We start from the raw sequence: 16,053 nt of genomic DNA on the forward strand, positions 1-16,053 counted from the left end.
TGTCTGCTGTCATGAAACCACCAAGGTGTGAAGAAGACAGACTGCAGGAGAGAAAAAGGTGAGGACAGGTGAGAGGTGGTGTGGTTCATTGGTCCTGCAGACTGAAGCTTCATCCCTCCACTGATTCAGGATCTGAAGTGGCTCCAGAACAGTCCAGGCCTTCACAATGTGTCTCTGAAGCATCAGCTGGTGTTCACAGCAGTATTATTGTCCTCACATCCATCAAGCTGCTAGAGGAGGGATGTTGCTGTTTCATTAAAGCAGCTGCTGATCTTTTTCACATCCTGCATTGTTATTGTGCCTTTAAGAAGCACAATCTGGTTCCTTTGTGGAGGAAGAAGTGGAGCATGTTGCTGCTGCTGCTGCTGAGGGCTTTTCTTCTTCTTCTTCCACTGTTTTCTGCCTTCTTTCTCCAGCCTTTATTTCAATCATTGTTGTCTGTATGTTTCATCAGGAGGACGCTCTGCTTAGTGGCACAGAAACATTGAGTTAAAAATGTATTAGATGGTTCATACACACACCAAAGACAGAAACACGTGTGTGTTCACCAACACACACATGCAGAGGTCTTCTTCACTTCTGTATTCTGGACTGTCAGTACTTTCAGTTTTGCAGCGATGCTTGCAGTGGCCATATCAACATCTATTGTAAACAGGACACATGTTGTAGCGTGTCTCCTTCTGGAGATCTGGACGCTTCCACGGCTTTGATTCTGCAGCTATACAGAGCAGAATGGAAACACACCCGCTGGCATCAGGCCCAAACTTTCACCATGTCACTTCTAACAGGACGTGGTGAATACAGTTATTTTCTACAATCTGAGTCAGAGTTTTGTTGCACTGACTGTGTGTGCTCTCCTCTGGACTCAGTTAGAAAGAGAAGAAATATATCCCAACTGTGAGAGATGATGAAGAACAAAGATGATGCATCAGAAACTTCACGGCTGAAGCGCTCCAACAAGACGAGAGAAATGTGAACGTGAGCATCAGCTGCTGCTGTGAGCAGCGTCACAGCGACAGTGGAGCCAGTATCAGCTGTGAGCCGAGTGGAGGCGCTGAACGCTTCACACAAACACCATGACAGACTCCATGTTTGTGTGACTGGCATGGTCAGAGGTGTGCCGTCACCAGCGCACTCTGCTGCTGCTGCTGCTGCTGCTGATGGAGAGAGAGAGAGAGAGAGAGAGAGAGAGAGAGAGAGAGCTCAGCGTCTTCAGCACATGTTGCTGTAACTTTACTGTGTGTTCAGCCTCAGCTGCTGCCTCAGGTTCTCCTGCTGCTCCACCTGTAACAGAGGGAATGTGTCCGTGTGAGCGCAGCAGGCCCGCCCGCTGTCTTTGTGTTTGTGTTGCTGCAGCATGGAAACCCATCAGTGTACAATGAGGCAAACTAAATGGACCCAGTCATAAAGACACTGATCCACAGCACCACTACAGGTCAAAGACTCCACCGGGAGCTTTTTGAAATCCAGCTTGAATCAGTCTGATAATATTAGTCTGAAGTTAGTTTGATTCAACAGCTTGATCCTGTTTCCATTTGTTCACCACACGTCCTGCTTTCCCTTCATGTTTAACCCCCTCTGCATGTTGTTGCATGTTGTAGTTAAAGACTTTTCTAAATGTGTGTTTGTGCCTTCAGGTAGACGTCTCACTGTCACCTGCAGAGAACATGAGAGTGAAGCTCGAGCAGCTTCCAGCTGTGCAGGTGTGCAGGTGAGGGCACAGCCAGCTGTGTGACACTGATCACTCACTTCTGGCTTCACTCTCATCATCAACTGATGAATGTGTGTTCTTTGTGTTGTGTAGCTCAGATCTTCATCTGCTTTCTCACTTTCTCCCGACACCTGAGCCGCGAGCGGCTGACGCAGCTCGGCCGTTTGGTCGGGATTCATCATCTGAAGGCGGCGTTTCTGGAGTCCGGTCAGAAATGAAGGATCTTCCAGAAGATGATCCGTTCAGACCGGTTCTGACTGATGATGTGTTACAGCTCAGAAACACAAACAGCTCAGACACAGTGCAGCTCCACTTGTACTGCTAAACCTGTCAGATATATATTGTCACAAGAAGACATAAAGAAAGAAAGCCGTGACAGTGTGCAGTCTGCAGCGCTGCCACTGAAACCAGCTCTGTGAGCAGGGCCAGCTTTGGTACCAGCTGAGTCCAAACACACACCAGAGGCCACAGCATCAACATCTGTGTGGAGGTGGAAATCATCCAGCAGGTGGAGTTCTGTCAGACAGCTCCATCCTCCAGCTGCCAGTCAGCTCCTGTGGAGGAATGTACTGTGATGCATGTGACTGTGTTGATGTTCAACAAGCTCCTGTTGTTTACTTTACTTCCAGTGTTTTATGGATTGTAAATGTATTTGTATCAACATGAATTCAATTCCCCATCAAGAACTTTTTGTTCTGTATTTCAGTCGTGCTGAATTGAATTTACTGGTGTTAGGAACCAAAACAAAAGCTCTTGTTTCCAGTGGGAGCTGAGAAGCGTGGCAGCCCGGGAGAGAAGCTGATCTGTGGTCAGCTACAGCAGCTTCACCTCCATCTGTGGAGGCTGTTCATGTCCTGTGGACTCACCTGTGGAGACACCTGACAACATCACTGATGCTCGGCCCAGCAGCACTAATGAGACCAGCTCCATCATGCTGCTGCACCAGCTGAACCAGCACAGACCAGCATGGAAATCCTGCTGGTCTGTGCTGGTTTCTGTAGCAGGCAGAGAGGAACACGTCAGTCAGCTGATCCCTGATCTGTGCTTCTGTGCTGCAGGCAGAAGAGAGAGACTTCCTCCTTTCTCACTTTCTTTTTATTGTGACAATCTAAAGTTCCACATGTTGAGAAGAAAACCCAGCGGAACACGTGAATCATCTGCTGGTCCAACAGAATCCACTCGTCTGCTTCATCCTTCCATCCAGTTTAACACGAGCACATGTTGGCAGGTGACACTGAGCACCTGTAACTCCCTGCAGCCACACGTGGACATTAGAATAAAGTGCTCAGTGCTTCAGCTGTCAGCCACACTGACTCAGTGGATCTCAAGTCTGACACCCACCACATTAAAGGAACACTTCACCCACAAGTCAAATCCAGTCAGGTGAAGTGTCGGCAGTCCACCAAACCTTTCTGGATCTCCTCCTAAACACGCGACCGTCCCGGTTCTGTCCGAGGCCGCGGAAGCCCCGATATCCCAAACTGATGGGACGAGTTGTTGACGTCCTTTTGAAACTGTTAACCTGCTGAAATCACATGATTCATGTGGGAGAGTTGTTAGAGGTGTTTGATGGAGACGCAGACGGACAAACTGAGACGGCCTGAACACAAACTAAAGTTCAGCTTGACACACCTGCAGCAGGTAGCTCAGTGTGCTGGAGGACCAGGGGCGCCACCACAACTCTTGGGCCCCATGACAGATTCAAATGTGTCTTATTTAGTGAAAAGGTTTGCTGCATGTGACCGTGTACCGAGCATGTTTAGCTGATGACATCATTTTAAATCCAGCACTGTCAGAATTAGACTTTAAGATCTTTCTTTTCTTTCATGAGCAGCTGTTGTTAGGCTGCTTAGTATGGAGTTCATTCTAAATGTTTATGTGTTGAAACAACTTGCATGCATCACTGTATCAGGATGGATTTATAACAGATGCACATTATGTATACTTCAGAGACAAACATTATCAGTAATCACCATTTCAAAATTCCTTCATTTCTGGACTTGTTGTATATGATGAAATGTACGCCTTGATGAAGAACTAGGCTGTAGTTATTTCATACAATTACATAGTGCACTGCAAGAAATCCACTGAGTGTTTCTGCTTTCTTTTAGGCAGCACTCATTTATTAGAAAACACAGCAGATGTTCAAATATTCAAGATAGATACTTCCAAACAATATCAACAAATCCCAACATGAACAATGGTAAAACATTTACACTGCTCATACAGTAAAGGTTCCTATGAAAAAGGTGCTTTCTTTCACATGCAGTATTATCAACAGGGATTATTTTCATCTGCAGACATCAGTTATGATACAGACGAGTCTTCATGATCGTACAGCTGCTGTTTTCTTTCTCTCTCAACTCTCCTTTTGTCTCTTGATTTAAATGCCAAAGTCTAGACGCCGAGGCTTCTTTGTAGCAAAGTGGTGAATGAAATCTTTGAAGTCTAGAGAGAGAGCCGGTTCACTTTCAGTTGAGAGGATTGCCAGACTGTTCAACCTCTCCTGTACCATTGTTGACCTGAGGTAGCTCTTGATAACTTTCACTTTCTCCACCACCAACAGTAACTGGGAGATGGCAATACAAACGTCACCAAAAGTGCTCTGGAGCTGCATTCTGTAAACTGAATTGAGGAGATCACGGCTGGTGCAATCAGAGGGGAAAGTGGCAGAAAATACTGTATTGAGACGCCTGATTTCACTCTCAAACTGAGCTGTGAGGTCCTTTGTGTACTTGCTTATGAGTGGGTGACACAGAGCAGCAACATCACTGTCCCTTAACTGACCAACCTTAAAAATGGCTGCAGCTTCCTCAACAATGTTTGCTGTGGTTTGGAAGCGAGTGTCCAAGTCACTAATGATTTGGTCCATGGCAGTGAAAAACACAGTGTTTCCAAATGTCTCTGCACAGTCGCCCTCAACTGTTTCTTCTGGGCTCTCATCACAAAACCTCTTTCTCTTTCTCTCACGGCTGACTTCTTTTTTGAATTGAGGTGGAATCCCCATTTCATTAGCCATCAATGTTGCCTCAGAGAGGAGGGAATCCCGTTCATTTCTAAGAGCCTGCATCTCATCTTTGAGTGCATTTCCATTGGCTGCCTCCATCTCCAGAGAAATGTTCCCTGACTGGAGTATCACATTCCTGCAATCAATACACTGCAATACTTTCAACCAAATGGTGACAAGTACAATGGCATCAAATGACATAAAGTGCTTCCTCAGACCAACAGCTTCAGCTCTAGCATCATGTGACAGACTGCATGTACTGAGTATGGAACTAAGGGCCTCCATGACACTCGCTAAGTGTTTTGCTGGCGGTTTAACGGCATCAATTCTTGCACTCCAGCGAGTGTCAGACAAGCTGTGGAGAGAGCAGCCGCTACTTTCCTTGTATACGGCCCATCGCTCTGGACTGGCACTCACACATTTGTAAAGACGATTGATGAAGCCAAAACAAGTTGACACTTCATCACTTGATCCTGCAGCAAGATGTAACGTGTGGGCAGCACAAGGTGAAAATGTGGCCAGATTGTTGGTCTGTAGTATTTGGGCTTGTACTCCCTGAACTTTCCCAGACATGTTTGCAGCGTTGTCACAGCCTCGTCCCCTGCAATCACCAATATCTCTCCCTAGTTTCTGAAGCACATCCTCCATCATCCCTGCTGTTTCACTCCCTGTTTGTTTGTTGGAATTCAATAAACCTCTCTGTTCTCTCCCATTCATTTGCATCCTCATTATAATGGACATATCTAATGAGCACAACATTTTGCTCTGTGTGGGAAATGTCTGGTGTGGCATCACAAATAATGCTGTAATAAATGGCATCCTCTCTTTCTCTCAGAATAGATTGAAGGACTCTTTTCCCACACAGTTCAATGAGCTCATTTTGAATGTCTGAGGACAAATAATGAGTAAGTCTGGTTTCTTTGGTTGAGTTCCTCACTTTGTCTCGGTGCTCTTTTAAAAGTGCGTCATAGTGGGATACTAGTTCTAGTGTTCCCAAGTAGTTCCCATTGTGGACGTCGCCTAACTTTTCTGTTTTACCTCTGAAAGGCAAATTTCTGGATGCCAAGTGCAGCGTAACATCAAGTGGTCTCTCCAAGAGAGCGATATTTCTTTCTGTTTCAGACTGCATCTGTCTTTGCAGATGGTGGTCTGTCCCTTTTGCAGCCATAATAGAACATTGCAAGTTGTTCCACTTCCAGTAACAATCCCTGTGTGCTCGCTTGTTTTCATGGCGTGGGAATTTGTCACACATGCGGCGCCATCTGACATCACACATGTTGTAACCATGTTGGCTCCTCAGAGCACTTTGAGAAGGTCTTTTTACGTCACATGAAAAAGGATTGATGGAATGCAGAAGAGTGCATTTACACTCTCACTGTAAATGAACCAATCCCTTTTCATCTTTTCTCTGCCATTTGCTGCCTTTGTATATTTGAAGTCATGTGGAAATGGCTTTCCCTCAGAATCTTTGGCCATTTGTTTTTCCTCTGTGGTAGCTCATTTTCTAACAATGCTTGCTCTGTCACTGTCAGGGACTTTTTCTGGACACAACCCTGATGAGCAGACAGCAGATCTTCAGGTTCTGCATGCTGCTCAGTCTCACCAATGTCCCTCAACTCAGCCTCTCTCTGCTCCTGACTCTCGGCTGCTTCTTCCTCATCATCTGTGCTGCTAGTACTCGCCCTGTTCTCTTCCTGTATTTGAACCCCTCTGGTGTCCTCTCTGGCTGCTGCATCATGGCCTGCAGAGGGACCTGGCTCTGAACTATCTAGAATGTGCATAATACAGTCTGGTATGAATCCGTACTGATGCAGTGATGCATGCAGGTTCTCTCACCACATTAACATTGCATTTAAATGAACTCCACACTAAGCAGCCTCACAATTGTTGCTCATGAAAGAAAAGAAATATCTTAAATTCATTTGAAAGTGAGCCTGGATTTTCCATTTTAAGGTAACAGTCTTTTCAGCCTCATTCAGCCTGTTGTCTGTTATCACCAACACTTAATATGCTAACTAGCTTGGTAGCTGCTAACTAGCTTGGTAGCTGCTCCCTGTATAAATGAACATGTTGAACCTAAAGCCTTTATCTATGGATTGTACTGCTCACCTCCTTCTCCTTCAGCTGGTTTTGGGTTGAGGGCAGGTGTCCTCCTGAGGCTGAATCTGTGCATGTTGAGGGCTCCTCATTAGTTATGAAACTGCTCATTAGCACCAGCAGAATGTCAGATTTTATCTTGCATGTTAGCCTCGTAGCCTAGTTTATCACACAAGTTCATCTAGTTTTGTGCAGACCTACATGACATTCATCAGATCTCCCGTGGCAATAAAGGTAGAGACTTTAAATAAAATGGCACTGCACTGCTAACTGTAAACTGTTCTCTTATAGGCTAATCCAACCACGTTCATACGGAATCTGTTGCTCTGTCATTGGCTAGCATATTGTAAACACCGAGGTCAGTGACTAATACCTTTCTTTGACAAACTGAGTCACTAGTTGTCTGGCCTTTTTCTCCCTCTCAGCTTTCTGCTGCTTCTCCTTGTGTTGTTGGTAAGTGGACTTCATAGTTAAGTTCACCTCACCACCACCATCAGTCCTGCTGAGCCACTTCTCATGTGTACACCTGCATGCAGTGGTAGCTCACGTTAGAACAGCTCATCATTCTCTGAGCAGACACATTTCACCTGTCCCGCTCTGCCAGAATCAGACTGGACCAGAGAGACAGAGACAGAGAGAGAGGGGTAAATGACAACATGAGAAAGAATTCCAGAATAATGTTATAGAAAACCACAACCATGTTCAATGAGCTTATTCTAACAGACCAAATGATACATTTGATTTCAAAAGCCTAAACAGGGCTGAAAACCTCTGAGAGACTCTTTGTACTCTTTCTAACAGGAGGACGAGAGCAAAGAGTCTCTCAGAGGTTTTCACTCCTTCTTCTGAGCAGCAGCTTTATAAAGAGTCAGGATTCAAACCCACAACCTCCAGAGCAGCTCATCAGAGAGCTGAACGTCCTGCTTTGAGCTTCTGCCTCTTTTATTTGAAGAGCTGTGTTCAAAGCTCAGACTGACTCCAGGACTGAAGTCACAGTGTCACAACTTCCTGCCAGTCCTCCAGCACACTGAGCTACCTGCTGCAGGTGTGTCAAGCTGTCAGTCACATTGTGCTTGTAGACACAATATATTTGTCTGTGTGATTTAGCTGCTGTGATAGAAACCAGAGGGCTTTGTGACTCTCCACACAGAGATGCAGTGTGTGTGTGCAGCCACCAGAGGGCGCTCTGCCCCTGCAGATATGTGTTGGGTCTGTTGGTGCTCTGCAGAGAGACAGCATGGAGCAGGAGGAGCTGCCCACACCAACGAAGAAGAAGAAGAAGATGGATGAAGAGGAGACAGGGAAAGCCTTCTGAGACAGCTTCTTTACAGGCACAGGTCCTGGTTATTACCATTAATACAAAATATTACCAGTAAGATTAAAGAAGCACACGTCAACATTTTACCCAATATATTTCCAACAAATCTATATTTTTTCTAATTATTTAGACACTGACAACAAATGCAGCTTGTGTGATGATGAACCAGAATCTTGAACACATTTATTTTACTTCACTTTCTGGGCTCAACTGTAAAATTACATATTGTGTAAAATCAAAAATTAAGTGTAAAAATGTCATTATGTACTTTGGACACAAGAAACAATTACACATGAACATTTTACACAATATATTTCCAACAAATCTATATTTTTTTCAACATTTTTAGACACTGACAACAATTAGGTCAATGCTTAATGGTGAACTTATTATGTTTGGTCACTTTCACACACAAACATTTAATTTTAAAAACATTTCTCTGAACTTTATAGGTTTCCTGTGCGAGTTTAAAGAATATATTAAAACTCTGGCACTTATTGACACTAAAAAAAAAAAAAGAACCTCATTGTTCACCTCATTCAATGATCCCGTCATTATTTGACTTTCAGTCCTCCCTTTTATTTACATGTTTATTTACATTTTCAAACAGGGAAGGAAACTGTTTAAGTAAAAGTGTTAAAGACATGTGAATTGGTGTTTTACAACTGAACATTTAGCCCACTTTATAGAAAATACAGAGATACATACTGAGTATCGTATGTGAACCTCTGTTTCTTAGAGCTTTTCATGCTTTGCTTTGTAAACCAGCCCTCAAAATTCACCCAAGGATTGGACCCCAAACTTCTAAGCACAGCTGTTACATCCTGAACTAATGGGTTATATTATATGGGACTTTTGTTTCGAGGAGCATTTCACTCCTCTGGTTTCAAAATTGACTGAATCATATGAGGATTGAACCAATGACCTAAAAACTTCCAAGCAGCACTCTATCAATCTAAGAAACTTCATCAGATACTTGGCCTTTCTTTCTTATAGGTTATGAGTCTCAAACGCATCTCTAACAACTTGAGCCACTGGGTCTGACACACAAAGACTTTACTCAGAGACCTTTCAAGAAAAACAAAACACAGACAAATGTTGGGCTACCATTCTCTCTTTCACACACTTATGACACCAGTACAGACACTACTCGATGAGTTTAAAAAGATAATCATTATGGTGGACTGAACTTTTTTGTCATCATTAAAAACACATGAAAGAAGCCAGTAAATTCTTGTTTTAGGTTCAGTGTCGAGTACATTTGATGTTGTACATTCCATTGCCAGCCTTGTGCTTAATAATTATTCACAGTTGCGTCATTTACATTTAATGCTATAGACAATGTATACATAACTTAATATTACTTTAACTATTTGGTTTTTCAAGTGATAATTCAAAAGACTTAAATCAAAGCATTGCAGGGGAGCCATTATTGTAGCAGAAGTATTTACAAACGTGGGTTGAAAGATTTGTGACTGCATCTCAATGCATGCCTGCATGATCAGATTTGTAAATAAGAAAAGGAATCTCTAAATCTGTATCCAGATCTGCAATTGCACTGAGATCTGTAGAGATTTGTCTGTGTGCCTCAGTAGCTACACAGCATACATACCACCTGATACATCCTGTGATTCCAACAGAACATTTCTGGGCTGAGTGGATCTATAATTTTTTGAAACATCTTTAGATCAACCAGGAATACAGTGATATAGGGCACTGACTTTGAATTTGATTTCAACATCTAATGCCAAATCCCTTCTCTGTTGCTATTCCTGGGGTTTTTTCCATTTTTGTCCCTGCCACAAGGTTTTTTATTGTTTTCTCCTATCTTGAATCAAGGGTCTAAGGACAGAGGACGTCATTCACTGTCCAGATTATCAAGCCCATGTAGGCAGTGGGGTAGTATGGAGCCCTGTAAGGGTCACAGTGAAATCTTTTGCATTCCCTCGCAATACTTTTTTCCTTCTGTTCCGTCTGAAAATTCTCTGGCTTTCCCTCTGATGTCCTCCAGCTGCTTTGCCCCAGCTCTCTGTAATTTATTGAGTTTCCCGATGGACAGACAGCTGTACTTGTTGCTAAAGTGACCACTTACTGCTGCTAACTCTGCCGATACCTGTGCTAAGTCAAGTTAACATGGCTGGAACGACAGAGACCAGTCTGACAAAAAGAAAAGCAGTACCTAATTGGTTTTCCTGCTGAATTTGGCTGCAGGTTTGACCCTGTTGTAATCCCTGGCCTTGTCAGAGAGCTGTAAATCCCCTTGGTACTATATTCACCGGGTTCGGTCCCAGCTCAGCTTACTGGACTCAACACAGCATCTAGCCCAGCAAGGTTGTGCTTAAAGTAACTGGATGTAGACTCGCCACACAAATGAAGATTGCCATGTGCATTTGCAGATCTCTCTCTTACATGGTGTAGCATGTATAAAAAGAAAAACCAATTGAGATGCTCATCATAGTTGTAACTGATGGCTTCTCAGTATTTCCAGTACAAAGTATCATTGACACATTTAGACAACCTCAACTGTTCAGCAATGAGAATGTTTTTCTGAAAGGAGACTCTCCCTCCTACAGAGAACAAACAGACACTGAGGAACCAGACAACTTGTGCCAGAACCCAAATCCAGGATAAAGAGGTTCAGTGAATGTGGTGTTGAAGGTGTGGAGGTGGATCAGTGAGTCAGAGGAGACTCTGTAGAAGGACAGAGCGCCAGCAGGACAGTCCACATACACTGCTACTCTACCAGAGGAGGAGGAGTGGGAGGAGGAGGAGGAGGGGGAGGAGGAGGAGGAGGAGGAGGAGGAGGAAATGGGTGTTTGTCTGTTTTTGTGATGGACAGAGTAATGACCATCCTCATCATCCGAGCACCACAGACTCCAGGACTGATCATTCAGTCCAAACACACAGGTATCTCTGTCTCCTCTCCTTCTGATTCTTCTGTAACTCACTGATATTTTGACTCTGCCACTCCACTCGACCTCCCAGTAACAGCGACCAGTCAGACCAGTTCTACACAGCAGCTGAGGCCATGTGCAAAACCTCTCTCGATGATCAGGATATGACTGAACCTTCTAACACACTTGTCATCTTCCTGTTGTTGTCAGACAGTTTGATCCTTTTGTTGACTGTGTTTGTGTCGACTGTGAGCTCACAGGAATCTGATGGAGAGAAAAAGACACAACACAGCTGCAGTTATTAATGTGTCATCAGTGTGATGATGACATCACAGATGTGAATGAGTGATGTCACAGTGTTTTGATGAATGACAGTAAAAAGACACTCACACTTCCTCAGACCTGGTGTCAACCATCGGACTCCAGCAGGCTCCACCCTGAAAGGAGGAGGGGGGTCAGAGCAGCACATCCTCTTTCAGCATGGAACTAATATCCTTTATACAATCATGTTTTTCACAAAGTGGTGAATCTCGCTCCACCCTCGCTTGTAAAGGACTGAGCCTTTCATCGATGCCCCTTTCATACCCACTCATGATGATTCTCTACACTCTCTATAGCTTCCTCCTCCTCCCCCTCCTCATCTCTCTCCTCGTCCTCTTCCTCCCCTCTTTCATTCAGGCTCCCTTTTGATGGACCACGGCCCCCTGGGACCATCTACCGTTTCCGGACTCCTGCTGCCTTGAAATACTGATCGCTCTAGATCGTCACACCCTGGGCTCTGCTGGATCATTGCTCTCCTCTGCTTCACTATCTCCTCATATGTATATTCTATAAATCTTGATGGCCCTCTCTGTCTATCAGTGGTGCGCACAAAGTGCTAAAGTGCCCTCCTGGGAGCCAAAACGCGTGCTGAAGAGTCCTCTTGGGAGCCAAAACACACGCAAAAGTGCCCTCTTGGGAGCCAAAACGCACGCTAAAATGCCCTTCTTTTCACACCTGCCCTTCAAAAAGTCTGTGCACGCCACTGCTGTCTATTACTAATTATCTTGTGTGGCCTGCCATCTTCCAGGTCATCATGGTGGACAGGAGGTCGTGTGGCTCGGGCACCACTTGGTGATGCCTCGTCCTGCTCAGTCGTCTCCCGGATCCACTCACTCTACTTATAACTTGTATCAGACTTTCTGTTAATGTTACTTGTAAACTGTGATTTGTTGCTCTTTTCTGTACATGCGACATCTATTGCATGTCTGTCCGTCCTGGAAGAGGGATCCCTCCTCTGTGGCTCTTCCTGAGGTTTTTTCCATTCTTTTTTTTTTACCCTGTTAAAAGGGTCTTTTTTTTTTCCATCAACATCTTAAGTTTTTCCTCACTCGAATCGAGGGTCTAAGGACAGAGGATGTGTCGTTCACTGTACAGATTGCAAAGCCCATTGAGGCAATGTGATTGTGATTTTGGGCGATATAGATAAAATTGATTTGATTTGATTTGATTTGATTAGATGATACAGAAATATGCGTATGCATTCTTGTCTGTATCTACTGCCAACCACACTTATTGTCTGTGGCAGGCAGCAGGACTCTTCATACCTGAGAGTGTCCAGTCTCCAGTGTGGATCCTCCAACTTCCCAGAAAGCAGCTTCACTCCTGAGTCTCCTGGATGATTGTAGGTCAGGTCCAGCTCTCTCAGATGGGATGGGTTGGATTTCAGAGCTGAGGCCAGAGAAGTACAGCCTTCCTCTGTGATCAGACAGCCTGACAGCCTGCAAACACACAAAACAACAAACATGGAAGAACATCTGGGGGTACTGACATCAGCATATTACTGTGCTTATAATAACAATATCAATTTGTCACATTTAGAATTCATGTTGAGCAGGTATTATATTTGTTCACTTCTTAATTCTCAACACTAGTCAACACATAGTACAGATCAGGCTTATGGGCATATAATCAGTTTTACAGATATTTGGCCATCAAGTAAAAAGTAAAAAAAGGTTCACCGAATAGTGGTGCTAAATGGAAAGTGAGTGGATCGCCAAATTTCTTAAAATTCACCCCTAAGTGGAACCTGAATGTCTGAAACATAAGTTGTATCCTAATCTATCTAATAATTGTTGAAATATTTCTCTCTGGAACAAAGTTGAGGACTGACCCACATTACCATGCACATAGCAAAGCCACTAGTATTGCCAAAACCATATAACATGTTGATGAATACTGACACTGACAAAAAAGATATACTTTGAGCAGATTGCGGTGTGAACTCACGAAAGAAAAATGTGACTTCACAGTGGTATATTTAAGTAGCCACCAGACAGAAACTAGTCTGTTCTTTAGCCTGCAGCCAGCACTTGATGAACCTACTTTTGAAAACTAATTCAACAACAAAAACAAACAAACCAAAAAAATCCTGACCTAAGAGTTTCCAGTTCACTGTGTGGACACCCCAGTCCAACCGACAGCAGCTTGACTCCTGAATCCTGCAGGTTGTTGTTACTCAGGTCCAGCTCTCTCAGACTAGAGGACTTGGAGCTGAGAACCAAGGACAGAGCTTCACAGCTTCTCTCTGAGAGATCACACAGACTCAGTCTGGAGACGAAAAAATGAATAAGACGTCAAATAATATTTCTGTTAATATCTTGAGTCTTGACATTTTGATACAGCGTATATAAATTCATATCCTGTGAAAATCCTTGCTATTCAATTCTAACATTTGGAGACCTATAGAAAATGTGTTGAAATGCTTTTTAATTGGTATAATGCATTTACATATTATCTAAAAGTGATTGTTGTACAACATGAGACTACAACTGTGTTTAATATACCATAAGGCATAGACATATATGGGAAACAGTAGGGGTCGGGGGATGAAAATTGTGATTCACTGATTTTTTCTTTGTGCATCAGTATGAGTGTAATAAAAATTGCCTGTTTAGTTAATCTCTACTGTATGCATATGTGATGACTCTTGTTTATGAATAATACAAAGTTGTTGTACATTAGAGATAAAGAATGACATTGCACTGAATATTTCACTATCATAATCTCAAAACCACTAGACAGCGTCAGATTTTTTGATTGCCATGACAAGATGATTAATCCTGACTCAATCTGGAATAAACAGACATCAATTCATCAAAGTCACATGAATGCATTTCTTCAGTTTAGCCAGTTGATATTTCACCCTGTACAATATATGAAGCTGAATTAACAACATACATTGAAAAAAGTAAACAATCTCCCTACTATAAAAACAAGTTTAAACAACCTGTTCAAACTGTATGGACCGCTGACTTTAAATTTCAACTTGTTTAAAACAAACAACATTTTGATCACACCTAAGAGTTTCCAGTGTACAATGTGGACTCTTCAGTACAGCAGAAAGCAGTTTCACTCCTGAATCCTGCAGGTTGTTGTCACTAAGGTCCAGCTTTCTCAGACTAGAGGACTGGGAGCTGAGGACTGAGGACAGAGCTTCACAGCTTTTCTCTGAGAGGTTACAGCAACTCAACCTGAAGAAGAAATAGTAAAAACAAATCTGAAAAAATAACATCTGTGTTCAAAAACTGAGTCTGGATATTGGGAGTGTATATATACTCTCTTCTAAGCACATATTACAATCCTTACGGTTTTACTTAATCAATCATGACTGACTCAGAATTAAAGAGACAGCTAGTAATCAAAGTCGCAAAATATTTAATCATAACTGAGTTTCTCCATCTCATTCAGACTTTATATTTCATCCTGCACGATATGTCAATCAAACAAAGAACAAAATCAATTGGAGATTTAATCATTCAGAGATTTTTTGTGCTGTAAAATTGGAATTTCTTGCATGAGAGATACTGTTTCAAGAAAATGGAGCTGGAATAATAAAGTAAATAACGTCATATGAATCCTTAAAGCTGACCGAAGACTTTCAAGTGTACAGTTTGGATTATCCAGTCCAAACGACAGCAGCTTCACCCCTGAATCCTGCAGGTTGTTGTTCCTCAGGTCCAGCTCTCTCAGACTAGAGGACTGGGACCTCAGAACTTTGGACAGAGCTTCACAGCTTCTCTCTGAGAGATTAGAGCCGCACAGTCTGGAGAGAGAACAGTGAGGAAAGCAGTGAAAACCTTTCTGTTTCTCTGGTCGAAAGACAAACAATTTTACGATGAATAAATGCCACTTACAGAGCTTTCTTGGAGGCTTTGACCACTGGCAGCAGCCTCAGAAGAGCCTCCTCTGAAGCAGAGTATTTCTTTAGGTCAAACAATTCCTGATCTTTTTCTGATGACAGTAGGATGAAGATCAGAGCTGACCAATGAAGAGGAGAGAGGACATCAGCTGCAAGACTTCCTGATCTCAGGTACTGTTGGATCTCCCCTTCTAGAGAATGATCCCTCAGTTCATTCAGGCAGTGGAACAGATTGATGCTTCTCTCCGGAGACAGATTCTCACTGATCTTCTTCTTGATGTACAGTACTGTTTCCTGATTGGACTGTGAGCTCATTCCTGCCTGGGTCATCAGACCTAGTAGGAGAGTCTGATTGGTCTGCAGTGAAAGTCCCAGCAGGAAGCGGAGGAACAAGTCCAGGTGTCCATTTGGACTCTGTAAGGCCTCGTCTACAGAACTCTGGTAGAAGAGTGTCTCTGTAGATTGATGGTCTGCTGTTTGTTCTTCTGACAACAGATTGACTCCAGAGTTGATGAATGTCAGATGGACATGAAGAGCAGCCAGAAACTCCTGAACACTCAGATGGACGAAACAGAACACCTTGTCCTGGTACAGTCCACTCTCCTCTTTAAAGATCTGTGTGAATACTCCTGAGTACACTGAGGCTGCTCTGATATTGATGCCACACTCTGTCAGGTCTGATTCATAGAAGATCAGGTTGCCACTCTGCAGCTGCTCAAAAGCCAGTTTTCCCAGAGACTCAATCATCTTCCTGCTCTCTGGAGTCCAGTGTGGATCTGTCTCAGCTCCTCCATCATACTTGACGTTCTTCAATTTGGACTGAACCACCAGGAAGTGGATGTACAT

At 43.4% G+C, this 16,053-nt stretch overlaps 1 protein-coding gene across 1 annotated transcript; it reads right to left on the bottom strand.

Moving 5' to 3' along the window:
• Positions 1-2,524: 2,524 nt before the first annotated feature.
• Positions 2,525-15,649, bottom strand: LOC115576544 (NACHT, LRR and PYD domains-containing protein 12-like). Its single transcript, XM_030409072.1, has 7 exons — positions 15,203-15,649; positions 14,938-15,111; positions 14,366-14,539; positions 13,443-13,616; positions 12,614-12,787; positions 11,424-11,464; positions 2,525-2,706 (listed from the first exon to the last, which is right to left on the bottom strand). The coding sequence occupies exons 1-7, from the start codon at positions 15,535-15,537 to the stop codon at positions 2,525-2,527; spliced, it is 1,254 nt and encodes a 417-aa protein (XP_030264932.1). The 5' UTR covers positions 15,538-15,649.
• Positions 15,650-16,053: the final 404 nt, after the last annotated feature.

The sequence above is a fragment of the Sparus aurata genome, chromosome 24 (genome assembly GCF_900880675.1).
Source record: "Sparus aurata chromosome 24, fSpaAur1.1, whole genome shotgun sequence".
Lineage (NCBI taxonomy): Eukaryota > Metazoa > Chordata > Actinopteri > Spariformes > Sparidae > Sparus > Sparus aurata.